Source organism: Paramisgurnus dabryanus, chromosome 1 (genome assembly GCF_030506205.2).
Source record: "Paramisgurnus dabryanus chromosome 1, PD_genome_1.1, whole genome shotgun sequence".
NCBI classification, from domain to species: Eukaryota; Metazoa; Chordata; class Actinopteri; order Cypriniformes; family Cobitidae; genus Paramisgurnus; species Paramisgurnus dabryanus.
The window spans coordinates 15,884,720-15,903,623 of record NC_133337.1 but is presented as its reverse complement, the minus strand read 5'-3'; the positions used below and the strand labels follow the sequence as shown (position 1 = coordinate 15,903,623).

The following is an 18,904-nucleotide window of genomic DNA, read 5'->3' as shown; positions in this document are numbered from 1 at the left end:
ATAAAATCTAGTGATGCACGGGTCGTATTATAACCTGTGGGCCCGGTTTGGGTGGGTAAAGGAATTGTTACTACATTTGCGGTTCTGGCTGGGTCCTGGTTCCATGCTGCACTGGTTGCACATGATTAAATCAAGTTTTCTTTAAAATGAATTAACATTAATTTCATTTTAAGAAAACTTAATTCAATCATGTGCAACTGGTGTTCACAAGTTTTTTCAGTGTGATTTCTTTAGTTCATAAAGCTTATGTTGTTGCCAAGGCGATGTAATCTAATGGCTGTTTCCAAGCACATTTAGGCTGACATAAAGCCTGTTTTCATTTACATTACAATACCTAGTATGTCTATTTAATGGTCGCAGGTGCGGGGCGAGTTGTAAAAAAGCAACCCATACTTATAAAGTGCGTTTAAATAGCACACTGTGTGAAAAGTTGTGCAATACAAACGCCTAATTCCAACATTGCATGCATTGCGTGCATGCCAGTCCTTCCCGTTCACTTAAGATGGCGCATCTTTTCACGTCGCTTTATGTATTTGTTTCTCTTTGTTTCTGTTTTTTAAACCATTGTTGCTAGGGTTTGGGGTTAGATGTGGGATTTGCTTTAGGATGTCATTTAATATATAGGTTTTTCCTGTTTTTGTCTATTTTTAAACAGCTTGGAGTTGGGGTTAGAATTGGGGTTTGGGATAGGATGTCATTTTATGTAACAAAAAATTGTTCTAACCCCAAACCCAAGCCAAAATTATATAAAAAAGAAAGAAAAAAAGACATAAAACACAGCGAAAATATATAGCGTAAGTTAACGGGAAGGCCTGATGTATCATATGCATGCATAATTGGAATTTAGATGTATTGCATAACTTTTCAAGCGGGACCCATCACTAGTAAAAAAAATTACTACTAAAATTGCCATGAGCTTGCATTGGAAATGAGCTAAATTATGTAAAACTACATCATTTGTCTGTAAAAAAACATTGAAATGTTTTAAAAACACTTTGATGTTAATATTAAGTTCTTTTTAAGTATATTTAAATAAGTTATAATATAAGGCTCTTTCTTGCGCATTGTTTTCAGCAGTTCCTAATAAACACCTGTGCAAAAACTACAGTGCATTCAAGGATGTATTCCTTGGGATTCAAACCAAGGACCGTAGCATTGCTAGTATTACGCTTTACCAATTGAGTTACATGAACAGCGAAGCTAGGACTGCCAGAACAATAAAAATAAAATAAAACCATTAAACCCATAAAAACCTCATACCTCCAGCCTCCATGATGCATGTAGCTGAAGGCTCCGTCTATAAGGCTCGCTACAAACTGGCCTGCTGTGATGAACAGTGTGTTGATAGTGACCAGACGTCCTCTCAGATGAGACGGAGAGGTTTCAGCGATGTACACAGGAACAGTCATAGATGCAATACCTGAAGGAAGGAATACATAGTTAAATATTTGGCTTACAAATGTAAAACAACAGAACACTTTGCAGCATTAGTACATTTTGCTTGTAAAAGAGCATGAATTAGATCATAAATTATTTTAATGCATGTTTTGACAAACCACACTCTAAAAATGGCTGGGTTATTTTGTATCCATAATGGGTAAATATTGGACAGAACACATGCTGAGTTAAAAATGACCCAATGTTGGGCTATTGTTATTCAACTATGGGTTATAATAACTCAGCAGTTGGGTTAAAACCACCCAGCATTGGGTCAATTTTAACCCAGCGGTGTGTTCTGTCCAATATTTACTCAACATGGCTTAAACATAACCAAGCCATTTTCAGAGTACAGATTTTTTTTTCATTTGCATTAAAAGCATTAATATAGTCATTAAGGGCACTGCAAGTAAAATAATAAAGCATTATTAGTGTATATTCAAAGTGTGGTGGAATAAACATTAACAACATCGACAACATTTTCCAGAGTAATCAAAAGCTTTAATTAAAGTATTGAAAATAGAGTTAGAAGTTAAAAAGCCACATAAGCTAAAAAATAAGCTAAATCATTTACTCCTCTTTTCAACCACATTTTTTGCGTAAAACACAAATAGAAGAATGTTTAAAGGATTACTAGTCAATTTTCTTACAAAAAAACCCAGATAATTTACACACCACCATGTCATCCAAAATGTTGATGTCTTTCTTTGTTCAGTCGAGAGGAAATTATGTTTTTTAAAGAAAACATTCCAGGATTTTTCTCATTTTAATGGACTTTAATGGACCCCAACACTTAACAGTTTTAATGCAGTTTAAAATTGCAGTTTTAACAGAGTTTCAAAGGACTCTAAACGATCCCAAACAAGGCATAAGGGTCTTATTGTCATTTTTGACAAGAAAATAAAAAATATCCACTTTTAAACCCCAACTTCTCGTCTATCTCCGGTCCTGTGACGCGCCAATGCGACCTCATGTAATTGCATAGTGACGTCACAAGGTCACGTGTTACATATATGAAACGCACATTTGCGGACCATTTCAAACAATAAACTGACACAAAGACATTACTTAGTATCATTCGACATACAAAAACGTCGAAGCGGTTCTCTTTCTCCACACTTGTAAACACTGAGGCTTCCGACATTCCTGATAATGAAATTGAACTAACACAATGTCAGGCCCCAAAATCACAAAAAAACCTACAATAAAAGTTTAAACAATGTATATGACTGCACTATAATTGTAATCAAAAGGTTTTGTCAACCTAAATAGTTAAACAGGTTTAATGTTATGACTTTATTGGTCATGTTGCAACATCGCTGATGTCCAACCTGACCAGACTTGTCAAAGGCATAATTTTGAAAAGATACAGATGACAAGTTAAATGTCATTTGCCATTTGACATTGCAAAAAGCTACTGTACAGCTTCATAAAAGTTATTGAATGTAGTGCATACTATCAATAAAAAAGGTATAAAAAAGACTTGAGCTGTTGCAGTTCCTTTTCAAAAAGTTTACCTTTGCACCTAAAGAGTTTGTACTAGTACCTGTGAGATACATATTGGTACCTTAAAGGAGCATTTCACCCATAGAAACATTAATCTTTATTGAAAGTGTGTCATATTTGTAGTCGAAATGTAACATACATTTAGAATTTGGTGGCTATTTGACCGAGAAAAGGGATGTTTGTAGTCTCACCCCCTAAACAAAGATACTGGACTTCCTTCTTTCAATGATGCAAAATGATGTTTTTTACATCATTGAAAGAAGGAAGTGCAACACTAAAATCTGTATTTCTCCTGTCTCAGAGGCAACTGATGAAATGATGCACGACCATTCAAAAACATGACTGGGGTTCTAACTATACAAAGCTTAATGCAAATGGGTGAAGTGTCCCTTTAATGGTACATTTTTGGGGACCTTTTTAAAGGGTACTGCTCCAGTAATTTTTTGGCTTTAGGGCGGTTTCCTAGACAGGAATTAGACAACTAAAATAAATATAAGAGCTGTCCAAACTAAAAACAACTTGCACTAACATATCACAGAATGCATCAGTGCTCTTTGTTTTGCCTCAAAATGCACACAAGTAATGTTTTAAGTAAGGCATGTTTGTTAAAACTAGTTATATTTCCCAATTAAACTAAGACCTAGTCTTTAAATATTAACTATAATTTTATGAAAAAGATCAGCATCAGTATTTCTGTGTGCTAAACATTTATCTTATTTTAAAAGTAACACGTTTGCAATGACAGGCTATATAAATTATGACTGATGATTACTGAAATACAGAATTTCATTTAAAGCGATGAATCAAATGTAAGTAAGAAACAAAATGTAAAGAGTATAACATAAATCTTTCAATTTATTTAAGTTATTCATGTAACTAAAATAAATTAAGTTTCTTGTGAACACAATAAATCCTCAAATATTGTAGGGTTTATAACACTGACACAGTTCTGTAAAGAACCTTATCTTGGGCTTTGTAAGACCACACACACAATATGTGTGCATAGTGAACATGATTTGTTTGTCGATGTTTCCCCTCAGTCAAACAGGGCTTATGAGATTGTCAATGCTACAGACTGGCCAAATCCTGACCAGTTACATCCCAGAGACCTCACATTATCTCACAAGTGATTTCTGGAATCACTGGGACATCACAGAAATGTTTCCCAATAACATGGGATGGAGGATAAATGTAAACAATGTGAGGTGACAGATCCAATGTTCATGTGATATTTATACTACTAGAAAACAAACATAAAGTGCGTGGCCACATTTATCTGACAAGGTCTACGACATCACCGCTCCCTATAACGTCTATTAATAGCCCCAGTTCACTGCTTGCTGTCGCTCTCGTTGCCCGGCAGACAACGTACCTGTTGCCATGGGAACGCCTCACTGGTTGCTTCGCAAGAGGGTTAATCAATACCGCGAGACAACAACTGTTATTGGAGTTTCATTTACGCTTTGAAATACGCAGCCTTCACGTGGGTGAAGAATGTATTAGAAGTATTTGATGCGGGTTACCCAACAATGCTTTTGCATACATCTTTTATAGGAATAATATTACGTCACATGTACATGAGCAGACATTCAAAATGCTTAAGTTATAAGCATGATGTCTGTGTTGAGAGTGATTTAACTTGTAAACCAGCTGAAAAGAGACCAGCCTAACCAGTCTAGGCTCTGAGACCAGCTAGTGTTTTCTGCAGGGCTGTGAATGTGGCATGCTGAACGCAGATTGGTGTAATGGGGTGAAAATGCGTGCCACCTGTTCTTACACAAGTGCTGAGAGGTCTAAAAGATGCATTCAGTTAATTTCACATTAAACAGTTTTTTTCTGAAAGCTTAAAAAATCGTTCATGCAATTAAACCAAATCGTTTTCCAGCAGTTTCTCTCTTTTAAAACCTGGATAGCTTGAAGTCTGTTATCTACATATTGTAGGTAGCATCTAAAATGAAGTGGAAACTATGAATTTGGCAGCCTGGTCTCATTGTTAATATGTAGTACATTGATAAATATATCTTAAAAACTGAAAATTCTTCATAAAAAATAAACACAATAAAGTGTTTGAACAATTACTGAAAATAAAAATGCAATCAAAATAAACCGACTATACCAGAACAGGCCTTAGTAGCCAATTCTACTAAGGTCATATTAGTACTGGTGTCTATTAATGTTTGTAGTGCCTTGAAAAAAAAAAAATCCTTACAGATCCTTAAGAATAGCATTCTTCACTTCCCTATATTTGGAATTGTTGTTTCGAAAATGTATGTTTTACCTGGCATTTCGTGCTGCTTATCAAAGTTTTGCAGCATTTCTTTAAATGCCGTTTTCCCACTGTATTAAATGGCTTTGCGTCAGTTAAAGCGCCTGTTATCACAGGTAATTTATGTCCATTTAGCATTTTACACTTGAAAAAAAAGAAATCTGCACGATTTCAATTATTAGATTGATAGTGTGTTGAAGCGGAATATTCGTGACGGTCTTTGATGGACTCAATAAACCAGAATGCACTTCGTGAAACTGAGGACTTAGCTCCACCCACTAACCGATGCAGCCTCCAGGTTTGTTCGACTTCATGCAGCGCCGCAAGAACCGACAGGTGGATGACGTCAAGGTTCCACGAGAGTGATTTAAAAGCAAACTTCTCCATATGATTTAGCGAATCGCTCTCGCGGTACTTTGATGTCTGTCGATTCTTGAGGCGCCGCATGAATTTAAACAAGCCTAATAACTTCTTTTACCACTCAACCTGCTCTCAAATCAACTTAGGTCAGCTTGAAGTTATCCAGCAGACGAACCCAACTGAAGAGTAACTCCACTTTTACTGTCTCTGAAGGGGAAATCACCAAAACCCTCAATAAAAGATGACTAGAACCTGTGCAGTATGTGGATGTAAGGACAACAAATTTAGGCCACCGGGACTTATTATTTACATAAACGCGACACTCATTTGACACACCACTAACAGATTACTCGAAAATTTGAATATGCAGCCAGCACTTTGTTCAGGAAGATTTCAAGTACTGTTTTCAGCCGGGTTTTTCCGCAGACTCGGGTAAAATGATAAAAATATTTAAAACATAATTTGGCTTAGTTGTTGCTTGTTTTGTGTAACTACGGTAAACATATGTAGACATTATTATCATGTTATTGTTATTATGAACACGAGCAAAGCAAGCTAACGTTAGCTCATCCTGTGCAGCTGTCAGTCAAAGAACGTTATCATCTACTGTCAATCATCTTGCCTCTAGACCCGCCTCCATTTAGAACATTTATGTGCATTTTTCTTCCGGTGATTTGACGGGTCGTCAAATCACCGTTACTGTAGCAGTACAAAGCTTTAATTTTTTATATGGAATAAGTACATTTGATGGCAGCACAATCAACTACATATATGTGATGAAATATAGTGTTGGAGCATAATGTTGTTTTAGGGTGGACTTCCGCTTTAAAGCAACACTAAAGAGTTATTGCTCTTTGCTCCCCCTACAGGTTAGACGCGTAATTGTTCATTAGCACTGTCCTAAATACTGCAGCATAGCTGGCTCTGATTGGATTGTAGGTCTGCCGTAAAGCAAGTTTTTGTAGTTTTCACTCGAACTACAGGACCACTACCCGACGGTTGGAAACTTCTTTAGTGCGGTTTTGGCCGATAGAGGGCTGCAAAGCGAATGTGAAAATGCCATTCACCCTGTTTTGAGTGGATGAACCACTGAAACTTTTTTGGAAACGTTATTTTAAGGTTAAAAAAACTCTTTGGTGTTGGTTTAAGGAGTGGTCTCTGATACGGTCTCGTTTATATAGGTGCTGCAGCTCCCCCTTGTGTTTTTTAGAGAGATGTGCAATCATTGCAGTGATCTGAAATCATCGCAATGAGGTCAAACAATCGCAGTAAAGCAATTATTTAAACATTGTGACAGCCCTATGTTAAAATAGATGCTGAAGCATGCAATGTAGATGTATTTGCAACATTAATCGTAGCATTATAACGTTTTTACAACTACAAAACATGGCATTAATATAAATAAGAAACGCCGATGCCCAAAATTTTAATATTTATGATTGGGAATATGTAAAAATCGTAACATCTGTAAAGTTGTAAAAATCTGTAAAATAGGTAAATAATTAATGTATTAGTTCTGTAAATATGTCGATATTATACGTTTTAGTGTGTAAGAAAATTTAAGTAAATGTATGTGTTATACAACCAAACTTTACATAAAAAATACATACGTATTCTCATGAGATCAATTTCGAATCTGCACATATGCCTACTCGCCTCACATATTGACTGTATAGTATGGAAGTATGTACTTTCGCGGACATGTTAGTAAAGGATTTGACTAAAAGAAAACAATCCTAGCATAATGTAACAGGTACTAATAATATCTTCTGCTTAAATGCCTATTTTTCTCCATGACAAATGACAGAGGTGTGAGAAAAATGCTTAAATACAATTTACATAATTCACTCTCTCATCCAATACTGTTTTTTTCATGCTTACCCAGCATCATATCAGATAGCTTACATTGCACTCTGTTGTAATTATTTGCAGAACAATTTGTCTAATGCACCTAATCACTGTTAACACAGTTGCTAAGTCAAGCAAAAGATATCGGATATAACAAGACTGAGCACTCCTTTTACTACGAATGCAATGCTTAATGTGGCCAAATATGACTATATACAGTATAGAGTAGCGTAAAGCGATTGCCAACCCGTGCACATGTTCAGTAGGTGAATCGACTGGAAAAAAGGTATTTTTAAGCACATACATTTTGAGCTATCTGTTTTTTCTTATTCAAGTAGATAGGACTTTTTCTTGCATGACTGAAATAACTCCCCAGAGGCGTTGCATGCAGTACATTCCTAAAGGGACTTTGGGAAAGCATTACAAATCAGTGACGTATTTTCCATTCCAATGCAACAGACACCAAGGCAGCTCATTAGAGTCTAAACAAAGTCGATATGAATAAAGCAAACACAATAAACATTTAATCCAAATTCAGAAGCTTTTTGATGTTGCACAAGACTCTCTAATGCATGTGTTATATTTCCACATTAATGGCAATCACTAAATGTGTCTGTTTCAAAAAGTGCAATTATGAAAGTCACTTACAACATTACAGTATACGATATGTGCCTTCTTTTATTATAAACCAGATAAAAACATCTTTATTTCAGCCCAGCTGTAGCGACTGTAGCTAGCACGAATAAGATGTTTTTGCTAAAGTTTACTGTTCTTCAGCAGCCGAATGAGAAAACCGACTCATTAGTGCGAGACTCACTCCACGCTGTACACAAAGTGGGAATGAAGGCTGGGGCGGCCATCCTTTTTTATCAGCCTCAGGACCTTAAAGGAAAAACCCATCCACTTAAGTCAACTGCCTCCCCCAGACACTCACCGTGAGAGGCCAACTCTCTAATGGCCTTTAACTACACAAGGCTTGTGGAGTCATGGAGACAGCAGACGATCGCCTAAACAGCCTAACTTCTCATCACAGCACTGGCTTAGACGTCACCAGGCCAACTGAACCGACACTTAACACCAACCGTGATTAACAGAAAGGTCTGTGCTCAGTTTAAAGGGCGAGTAAATTCCCTGAATCCTTCAGGGTGATGTTTCTGACCATCGCATTTATGACTTGACTCACATTTATCCAGTAAACTGAAAGAAAGATTTTGCTGCCATAGCCCTTGGCAAAATGAGGATAACAGGTTTGAGAGATACGTCATTCGTTTTTATGATTCAACTGAGCCCTCCACTGCGATGGTGTTCTCACAAAGGTCAGGGCTGAAATAATTAGGCTCAATCTCTAAAACCAGACATCTTGTCTTTCTACCCAAGAAAAACTTTAGGGGTGACCTTATGGGTAGGTTATGAGATCATTTGTTTATGAAATGTATTGTACATTGAAATAGACTAAATCAAATTAAAAGGTGGAATAAACTATTTGTGAGGGAAATATGAGAGATGCTTGCCTGTTCACATTCATAGTCTGTGTGCGTAGTTGCCGGTATGTTGCTATACAGTTGCCATGGTGTTACAACAGGTGTTAAGTTTGATGCTGTGAGGTTGCTACACTTTCAGAAAAAGTGGTACAAAAGCTGTCACTGGGGCGTTTACTAAATAAGCGCCTCTAAACTTTCGCCTACTGCTGTAATGATGAAAATTATATTTTGGGGTATCATTTTGCAATGATGACATGTATTGGGATATAATTTTCAATTGAAATCACCAGGATTCATTTTATTTATATTACACTCACAATACAGGCATTTGGAGCAAACAACATAAGCCTTTAATATAAAACAAAGCATACCAAAGAGTTTAGATACCAAAGGACCCCTGGACCACAAAACTGGTCATATAGGTATATTTGTAGCAATAGCCAACAATACATTGTATGGGTCAAAATTATCAATATTCTTGTACATTTTCTACCATAAATATATCAAAAATGTATTCATCATTAGTAATATGTGTTGCTCAGTACTTTATGCACTGCTAAACCATTCGCAAATGACTCTCTTTAATTATTTTCTAATAGTCAGTGTAGAAGAGTATACTAAAAGTTAGACAGCTTTTGATTTTTTTACTTATTCATTTAGCTGACGCTTTTATCCAAAGCGACTTACAATTGCTATATCTGTCAGAGGTTGCACACCTCTGGAGGAACTAAGGGTTAAGTGTCTTGCTCAGGGACACAATGGTGGATTCAAACCCGGGTCTCTCACACCAAAGGCGAGTGTCTGATCCACTGCACCATCACCACGCCATTTTTTTGGTTGCCCCACGTGCCCCCTCTATGTCTGTGTGTTCTATTTTGTAAAAATTGTTTATATTAACTTAACATAGTTTTTTTTTTTTTTTGGTTTTTTACTCACTTCACCTGAAAATACAGTAAATAAAAATCTTGGCCTTGGTTTGCTCCGCATCGTTTTAGCTCTGCGCCTTTTTCCTTATCTTGTTAAATGTTTTCTGACCCCTTTCCCTTTGACTAACATCGAGGGTTGTAAGAGACAACATTAAAGGTGGTTTTCTCAATATTTAGATATTTTGCTCCCTTAGATTCCAGATTTTCAAAGTTGTATCTTGGCCAAATATTCTCCCTTTCTAACAAACCACACATCAATGTAAAGCTTATTTATTCATATAATAAATAAATCCCTTCTATGAGTGTGGTCCAGGGTCAAAATATATATGTATTGAGATCAAATATATGTTGAGCTCTGGCCTGCCATCTCAGTTTCTGATTCAAACTACAGGTGTGTACGCATAGAGTGCATAATTCTATGTGACTACGTTCAGTTTAATTCAGTACATAAATCATTTTTATCAAATTAATCAAAATTAAACTGAAAGTAACTTGCATTACTTTTTTAAAAAAGTAACTCAAATATTCATGTTTACATTTAAAAAGTAATGCGTTACTTTACTAATATTATTACGTAATGCACGTTACTTGAAATGCGTTCCCCCCAACACTGCTCGTGACTGATTAGGTCATTATGTTAGCTTTGAATAAAGGATTTGATCAACTTCATGCGGCGCCAGAAGAACAGACAGTCGGATGATGTCAAAGTACCGCGAAAGCGATTTGAGAAATCATACAGAGAAATCTAATATCGACTCGCTCTCGTGGTACTTTGACGCATTCGCCTGTCTGTTCTATGAAGTCGAACAAGCCTATTGTAAAATGGTATTTTCAATGGTATGGTACCATGATCGATTGCATCAATATGTCAGCGTAGAATGTGAATGGTTCGCAAAAGTTTGGAAGTTGTTTGTAATACTTTTATACTGTCGATTTTTTGTCAATTAATGAAAAAAATACACATGACTGTACTTTTTTTATCTTGTTGCAGAACAAATGCATAAAGATATAGTGCTTGCTACCGGGCTAAATCACCAGAGAAGTGAATGCGTTCTTTAAATGGATTTTACTTCTTGCATTGAAAATTAAACTCATAAATATAAACTTATATTGAAAACAATAAACGGTTGAATTTTATATAAGAATCTTTTTAGCTATATTCCCAATCCTAAATGGGTTAAAGGCAAAAGTGATTATCTGTATTTGATAAATCAAGACTGTATAAACCAGATAATATAAAGTTTAAGAAAACAGCAATCTTTCCTAATGACATTATGTACACAATAAGCCAAATTGCTCTTTCCAAACACCCATGGGACATTTTTTTCTTGGAAGCCCAAGCACAAGCATTAATGAAAAATACCACTTGAAGCTCAGCAGGTTAAGCTCTGTCAGTCTTTCCACCCAATCAAATCATATGAATCCTTCTGATTCAGATCTAATTACCCGAGTTAAAAATAGTTCTGAATCGTCAATGAGGCGCAGCATGCAATCTTATCAAAGCTGGTGATCTTATGCACACTTTATGCCTGCCACAGTCTCTTTTAAGAGAAGCAATTAAACAGCCTGTCTATAATTCCTTAGAGTAATCAAGCATATTGAAATCACATTAAAGAACCTAACTTTGTGCTTTTGTTGAGTCGTTACCACATATGAAAAGTAAATACTTTTAGTCTGTTGAGTAATTAAAAGACAACTAAAATCCACCACGTCTGTAATAATTTCTTCAGATACATCAAAGATGAACACTGGACGATATAGTAATGTCATCACTAAATGCATGTGTTGCATTTGGATCTGTTGCAGCTGGATTGAATTTTGTCATTTTATTGATTTAGTTAATCTCCAAGGGTACATGCGATCCTAAAAGCATTAGACACAGTTATTGTCTAGATCAGTAATTCTCAAAGTGTGGTCTGTGGACCACTAGTGCTCCGCCAAACCCCCCCCCCCCAGTGGTCCGCCAAAAGATGACCTAAACTAGGCAAGTGTTTATACAATCGTCACTTATTTAAGTAGATTTTTAATGCACTTGCAAAACTGTGATATCAGTTCTTGCCTTTCTGTTTTAATAACGTAAAAATGGATTGGTGGCTAAACCAAAGAAAAGTCAAAATAAAAGATCAAGCGTCAACTGAGAGCAGCTAAAATCCACAGATCTATTAGTTTTGTAATGTACTAGTTTTTGTAATTTCAGTGATTTTGGACATTAAGGGGAACATTTTTTTCAGTATTTTATTGTTACCATAGTTACAGCCATAGACTTCATATTCCCACCACCTCAGTTTTAAACTAATGGCTCTTTGGAATGACATTAAGTGGGACCTAGGCTGTTATCAGGGCCGCCTTAACCCAATGTGAGGCCCTGGGGCTGAGATGTTTTGGAGGCCCCCCATACCCTCAATTTATAGTCTCATTTAAAAAAAAATAAGTGTAATATCTAGGTAATCTACATCACAAAATGCATTAGTTTCTTTCAATACATACAACAGCGAGTTTTCCCTCTTTGACCCAGAAAACACCATAATATCATTATTAACATATCACTGAGCCCACTTGAGCATAAACACAAGACACTTTATTTAACAACACAGCAACTTGTGGTGAAAATAAAACCAAAATGTGTGAGAGTATATATGTTTATTAGCTTTATAGTTTTTGGAATATACAAATTTGCAGAAAATTGTCACTCACTAACTAAATGCTCACCACAGTTTAAAAATATAAGAAGTTAAAGTTAGTTTTAAAGTGAAAATGCATTAATGTTAACAAAAGATACGTCTTTATAGACAGAATCTTGTTTTTTAATCAGTTATTTGTTTTGTAGGCTATTGAAGATATAGTGTGCATTGTATTTAGTATTTATGCATACTACGCATGTAAAACGAACACGTATGAATATGCACAAAACAGACAGGGAACATACATGTATATAAGATCTTTAGATAAGGAGATTATAAATATGAATGGTGCGATCAGGGGATGATTATTTGAGATGGTCTTGTCGCGCTTTGACTTGCACATTTACCGTTGCGTCGTCTTTCTAAACCAACAGATGTGTACTGTGAGCTAACATCGCGTCAAACTACATCGCTCCAGCTGCGCACGCGTCACTGATATAAACGCGAGTAAACTTAAACTTTATAACAACGAACAGCATTAATATGTTCGGGAACTCCTTTCTTTATTTGGCGGCACAGTATCTTGTGCACAGTTGGAGAGACTTCTGTATGCCAGAGACTCAGACAGCTGCACGAGCACAGAAAGAGCGGGCGCGCGCGCGCGAAAGAGAGAGAGACCTGCAGTGCTTATTATGAAATTTCAGAAATTACTCTTTCATTTGTTGGTGGATTATTTCCTGTTTCTCTGTCACACTCAGTCTAACATGCAGGAATGCCAAGTTGACAACGCGCACTTAATTACATTACGCGGAATAAAAAAATCTGTTACGTCTGATATTTTTTTTCACAGTAAGTTACCACGGACCAATCAGCAGCCATGTAACGTGCAGTTAGAGTGATTGACAGATAACCTGACAAGTTACAAAACAATATAAACGTGAACTTGGGAGGCCCCTGAACTTGGGAGGCCCCTGGGCTTCAGCCCAGGTAAGCCCGTGCATTAAGGCGGCCTTGGCTGTTATAGTATGTTTAATTGCATTTTTTTTTCACATGTGCAGTTTGTTGTTCATATTAAGCTGCAACTCATTTCACATTTACATTTTCAAATGAAAAATAATTTCTGAACATAGCATTGCATTTGTTTTTAAAAAAAATATTTTTGACTTGAAACAGTTGCATATTAAACTTAAACTTAGCTTATCCTTCCTATTGGGGGAGTGTTAGAGTAGGATTCTGTTAGGTGGTCCTCAGAAAAAAATTGGAAAATAAAGTGGTCCTTGGGCTGAAAAAGTTTGAGAAACACTGGTCTAGATAGATAGATGTAATGTTTTCATAGATTTGAGTTACTAAAAGAACACATTCTAACACATTATGTTATGACAGAATATGAATAAAAACTATCATTTGCATTACAAATTAATTATGCATGAGTAAAATAAGCTGCACTAAAGAAATGTAAAGTAACCTCTACACTCTCAGAGAAATAAGCTGGTACCCTTTTCAAAAAGTACACCTTTGTACCTTAAGAGTGCCTATATTAGTACCTCAAAGGTATATATTGGTACCAAATGTATACATATTTATAAACACCACATGCACCACCATCGGACAGCGCAGACAAGCGTCTACTTCATACTGTGTACTGCTTGAGTCTTGAGTTAAAGTCTTCTTTTGGTTCATACAATGTGAGTTGCATGTTTATCAGGCGGTTCTTCTCGCCATGCGACCAGCTTGTTTAAAAGCAAGACAGCATTGCCAGGTTCGCAGCATTTCTTCATACAGCGCGAGCTGCTCAAAGTCAGGCACTTTATCTTGATACAACGCGAGCTGCACGTTTATCAGGCACTTCTTCTCACAGCACGACCAGCTTTTTTAAAAGCAAGGCAGCGTTGCCAGGTCCGGGTTGCCAGCTATAATAAGTGAAAATTCTAATTAAGTAAATATTTTTTTTTATCCTATTAGTCAACTAATCAGGAAAAATAATAGCTTGATTTATTTATTATGAAAATAATTGTTAGTTGCAGCCCTATGGTAGGAAGTTGGAAGCATGGCCATTAGACAGTCAATATAGTCCGCACCAGGACATACATCAAACAGAGATGTTAATGTTGAAAATGGAAGTTAATGTTTTTATTAAACATTTGAGGACATAATTTAAATGTCATGCACAGATAAATAATTGATATCACCCTACTGAAAAATCCAGCATATGCTGGTGCGCTGGTTTTAGCTGGTCTCCGAGCTTGGTTTAGGCTGGTTTTGCTGGTGTAGCATGCTGATCTTGCTATGTTTTGGTCACTTTTTAATCTGGTCTAGCTGTGTTTTGGTCATTTTTAAGCTGGTCTAGCTGGACTCAGCTGGTCAGGCTGGAAGACCAGCTGACTCATCACCAGCTTTGCCAGGCTGCCAACTTAAACCAACTAAAACCAGCTACCAGCTTATGCTGGTCTTGGCTGGATTTTTCAATGCAATATTCCATAAAAAAATAAGGATCGTCAGTTTTATGAACATTTTGACCCAAACCAAATAAGGCCAAATAATGTTTTATTCACCCCACATCGTCCATCAACACTATTAATGTAAGAAACATTCTTTATTCCCTTTTAATAAGCTGTAGAATTTTTTTTCATTACAGAGAACCTTTTGCAAGATAAAGGTTAAAGGTTCTTTATGAAACCATACTGACAAAAGAAGCTTGTAGGAACAGTGTTAGGAAACACAGTTTTATATTCTCAATTTTGAGAATACATTTAAAGAGTGATGGGGACTATAGAGTAATTGTAAATTAGTGATATTGAGGCAGTGGATAACCTAAAAAAATGTTCAGTATTTCATTTGAAACAACATATAGTCCACAATAGTTTGTACTCTTTTCAATTCATGGATTTAACAGGACTAACATACATGTGACCCTTGACAACAAAACCAGTCATACTGTATGTAGCATGGGTATATTTTTATTAGTAGTACCAATACATTGTGTGGGTCAAAATGATTAATTTTTATGCCAAAAATTATTAGGATCCTTTTTGCTCCCTCTGATTCCAGTTTTTCAAATAATTGTTTCTCTGCCAAATATTGTCCTAACAAAACATTAATGGAAACCTTAGTCGGATGATGTATAAATCTCAATTACATAATATTTACCATTATTGCTGGTTTTGTGGTCCAGGGTAACAAACGAAAGCAATTTTTAATTTACCAAGTGAGATCCAGGAGAAAGAGATCAGATTGCCATAGCTCATTCTGTCATTTACACACAAAGCATACACTTAGGACTCAGCCTTTCCCAAACCATTTAATTCCAAGACCCACCTGGACAGGTAGAATGAATCTCAAAATCCACAAGGAAAAACTCATATATTCTTATTTAGTAGAAAGTAGTTTTATTTTCCTTGTCATTAAAATTGAAGTTGAATTGCAACACCAAACTACTGTATTGGTAGGCTACTCCCTACTGAAAAATCCAGCTAAGACCAGCTGGTGAGCTGGTATTGCTGGTGTAGCAAGCTGGTCTAGCTGTTTTTTGTTCACTTTTTAAGCTGGTCTAGCTGTGTTTTGGTCACTTTTTAAGCTGGTCTAGCTGTGTTTTGGTCACTTTTTAAGCTGGTCTAGCTGGTCAGGCTGGGAGACGAGCTGACCCACCAGCTTGACCGACTTTGCCAGGCTGGGAGGACCAAAACCTGCCACCTTAACAACAAAACTTTCCTGATGTTACGAGTACAACAAAGTTGCGGACCAGCAGGTGCGTCTTTTACTTACCAAGCCCCAGTCCAACTATGAGTCGTCCAACCAGCAGCGCTTCTTTATTAGGAGCAGATCCCAACACAATTCCTCCGATGGAGAAGGTGAAGCTGGCCAAAAGGATGCACACCCGCCGCCCGAACAACCCATTGAGACACCCGCCGAGCAGCGCGGACACCGCCGCCGCGGCCACGGTCCCGGACACAAGCAGCTCCTGCCATAGGACAGTGATGTTCATTTCCCTCTTAAGCAGAAGCATCGCACCGGAGACAACCCCGGTGTCATAGCCAAACAGAAAGCCGCCGATCGCGGAGAACACGGCCAGGACGTAGACGAAGCTCGGCGTGACATCCTGCTGGAACTGTTTGCGCGCTGCCCGCTCCAGGTCCGCCGGCGCTGGGGACGCGACGGGCGCGGCGGTTGCGTGCGCGCTGCTACTGATGCTGGCGCTGGACGGAGCCTTGATGAGACTCCGTTCTCCATCATCCGACACTCGCTTTCTCCTCTCACTCATAAGATTGCTCATACTACGTAGATGATAGTCATCGCTGGATTTGCGGGACATAAGTGAAAAACCGCACGAATAAAATCTCAAGATGAGTCAAAGATGAAATGCTGGAAAAGTATGCGGATGAGAGTACAGCTGGATGTGTTGTTGGTGAGATTTTATTTATGGTCTTCCCGGGTTCACTCCTCATAAGTTTGTGATGCTCGTCTGCTCACAAGTCTGAAGGATGAGACTGATGAGAGAGTGGAGGAAAAGGTAGAGCTGAGCATCATCGTGACGTGGCATGACGTCAAACAGCTACACACAGAAACACACGTGTAGAGTAACATGCGACTATGCATACTAGACTGTTGTCCTGTTTTTACACAACAGGTGGAATTCTAATACATTTCCTTAACAAAATTACATTCTGTAAAACAAGGGCGTAGGTTTGATTCTGGCATTGGTGGGGACATAAATAAAATGGTTGCATTGCAAAAACTGTTTATCACCGTTTACTTGACACAAACAACAGACAACTCAGTATGCACTTTACTCAGTAACATCTGACTCGCCACCCCCGGCCATCCCAAATTTATAATAAACAATTCGTTATGTCCTAGAGCCTAATAAACAGTAACTGTTAAAGTCTTTGTAAAAAAAAAAAAGAAAATCACATTGTAAGATATAACCATATTTACTTTATTACAATGAAGAATATGCAATTAATATTTAATTCTTAATTTAATTTTGCCAAAAAAATCCCAGTGTTGAAGTTGGTATGTATATCATGCTGTTTCCTGAACAACGTTTATTAACGTTTCTGTAGTTCACATTAAATCTTCTTTTCATTAACAGACAGTTAATCAGTGTGAAATAAAATAATTTTAAGTTTAAAATGCAACCTTACATTATGTCTACATCTGTGCAAATGACCACAGTGCAGTAATGTAAAGTATTCAGCAATCATGACATGAATTCATGTTTTTACCATGTTGGGGTTATTTTCTTTCATGGATTAGGGACCCCCTAAATAACCTTGCTACCCCATTTATAAAAGGTTGACAAAAGTTTGCAACTTAACATGGTTAACATGGGATTGTCGTGTATTGGTGAAAACACTGTCCTTGAATCATTATGTGACACAACTTGTTCCGTATTTTGTGAATGAAACAGTTACAGTGGGTGTATAATAATACTTTCTTCCTCACTTACCTGTAGCCCGAATAATCACGCGTGTCTTGAGTGAACTTTGGCGCGTTGTACAAAGTGAAACCATCCTATCACACGTAGCGAGTAAAGACAAACCATAAAGTGATGTGATTTAGAGAGGCGGGACTCAAGAAATGCTAATCCAATCATATTAGCAATGTGATTAGAGAGGCGGGACTAAAGAAATGCAAAGCCAATCATATTAGCGATGTGAGTTACGGAGGCGGGCATTGCAGAGAACGAAAGCTGTTAACCGTTTGTGTACCACATAGAGCGTCATTTTTACAGAACGGGATTGCAAAAGATTTCTAATCTCATTTAAATGATTCCTGAAAAAAATTATAATGAGTAAAAAATAGAAAACACAAGAATAAGAAGGACATTAGTGGTAATATATAAATACAGATTAATTGTTTGGTCGAAGTTATTGCTAGGGACAATTCAGTCTTCCCTGAATATTGCTAGGGACATGTCCCTAGCGTCCCACCCTAAATCTACGCCCATGCTGTAAAAACATAACAAAGTCTTAGCTTCAAAATTATCGTTTTAAAACATGTTTAACTCAACATTTGTCTACGTCGTTGCCCCAAAGAAGTAGCCTACAGAGATAGGACATTTTTGTTAAAAAACAAGTATGCTGCACGTTTGATTCATATTAGATCATAATAATTTATACTTGAATAAACGTAATTACATTTTTGGGTTTTGACCAAACCTTTTAGATACATTTTACAGTTGTGTGCTTCTTTAAACCAATTTTAGCTAAGCACTTTGAACAAAAAAATCAACAGTATACTGCTTGTTAACATCTTACAGCTATAAAATCTATCTCAGCAAATTACAAAAAAAATCTTACCAAAATATATATCCCAGTTATCACTGGGGATATACCCTTTCAAAAAGTACAGATTTGCACATAAAGAGTGCATATTAGTACCTCAAAAATGCATATTGGTACAAATAATGTAATGTTACATATTAAGACCTTTTTGATCATTTTTTTCTAAAGTATATTT

General features: G+C 36.9%; 2 protein-coding genes across 2 annotated transcripts in view; one reads left to right on the top strand and one right to left on the bottom strand.

Moving 5' to 3' along the window:
• LOC135760676 (proton myo-inositol cotransporter) overlaps positions 1-16,940 on the bottom strand; it is a 78,896-nt gene extending 61,956 nt beyond the window's left edge. The window contains exons 1-2 of the mRNA XM_065274758.2: positions 16,208-16,940; positions 1,261-1,420 (exon numbers count right to left, since the gene is read on the bottom strand). Coding sequence (XP_065130830.1) covers positions 1,261-1,420; positions 16,208-16,754 — 707 coding nt within the window. The 5' untranslated portion in view covers positions 16,755-16,940. The remainder of the gene's footprint in view (positions 1-1,260; positions 1,421-16,207) is intronic.
• Positions 1-18,904, top strand: part of LOC135750550 (uncharacterized) — a 65,705-nt gene that overhangs the window by 10,020 nt on the left and 36,781 nt on the right. The gene's annotated exons all lie outside the window — the stretch shown is intronic.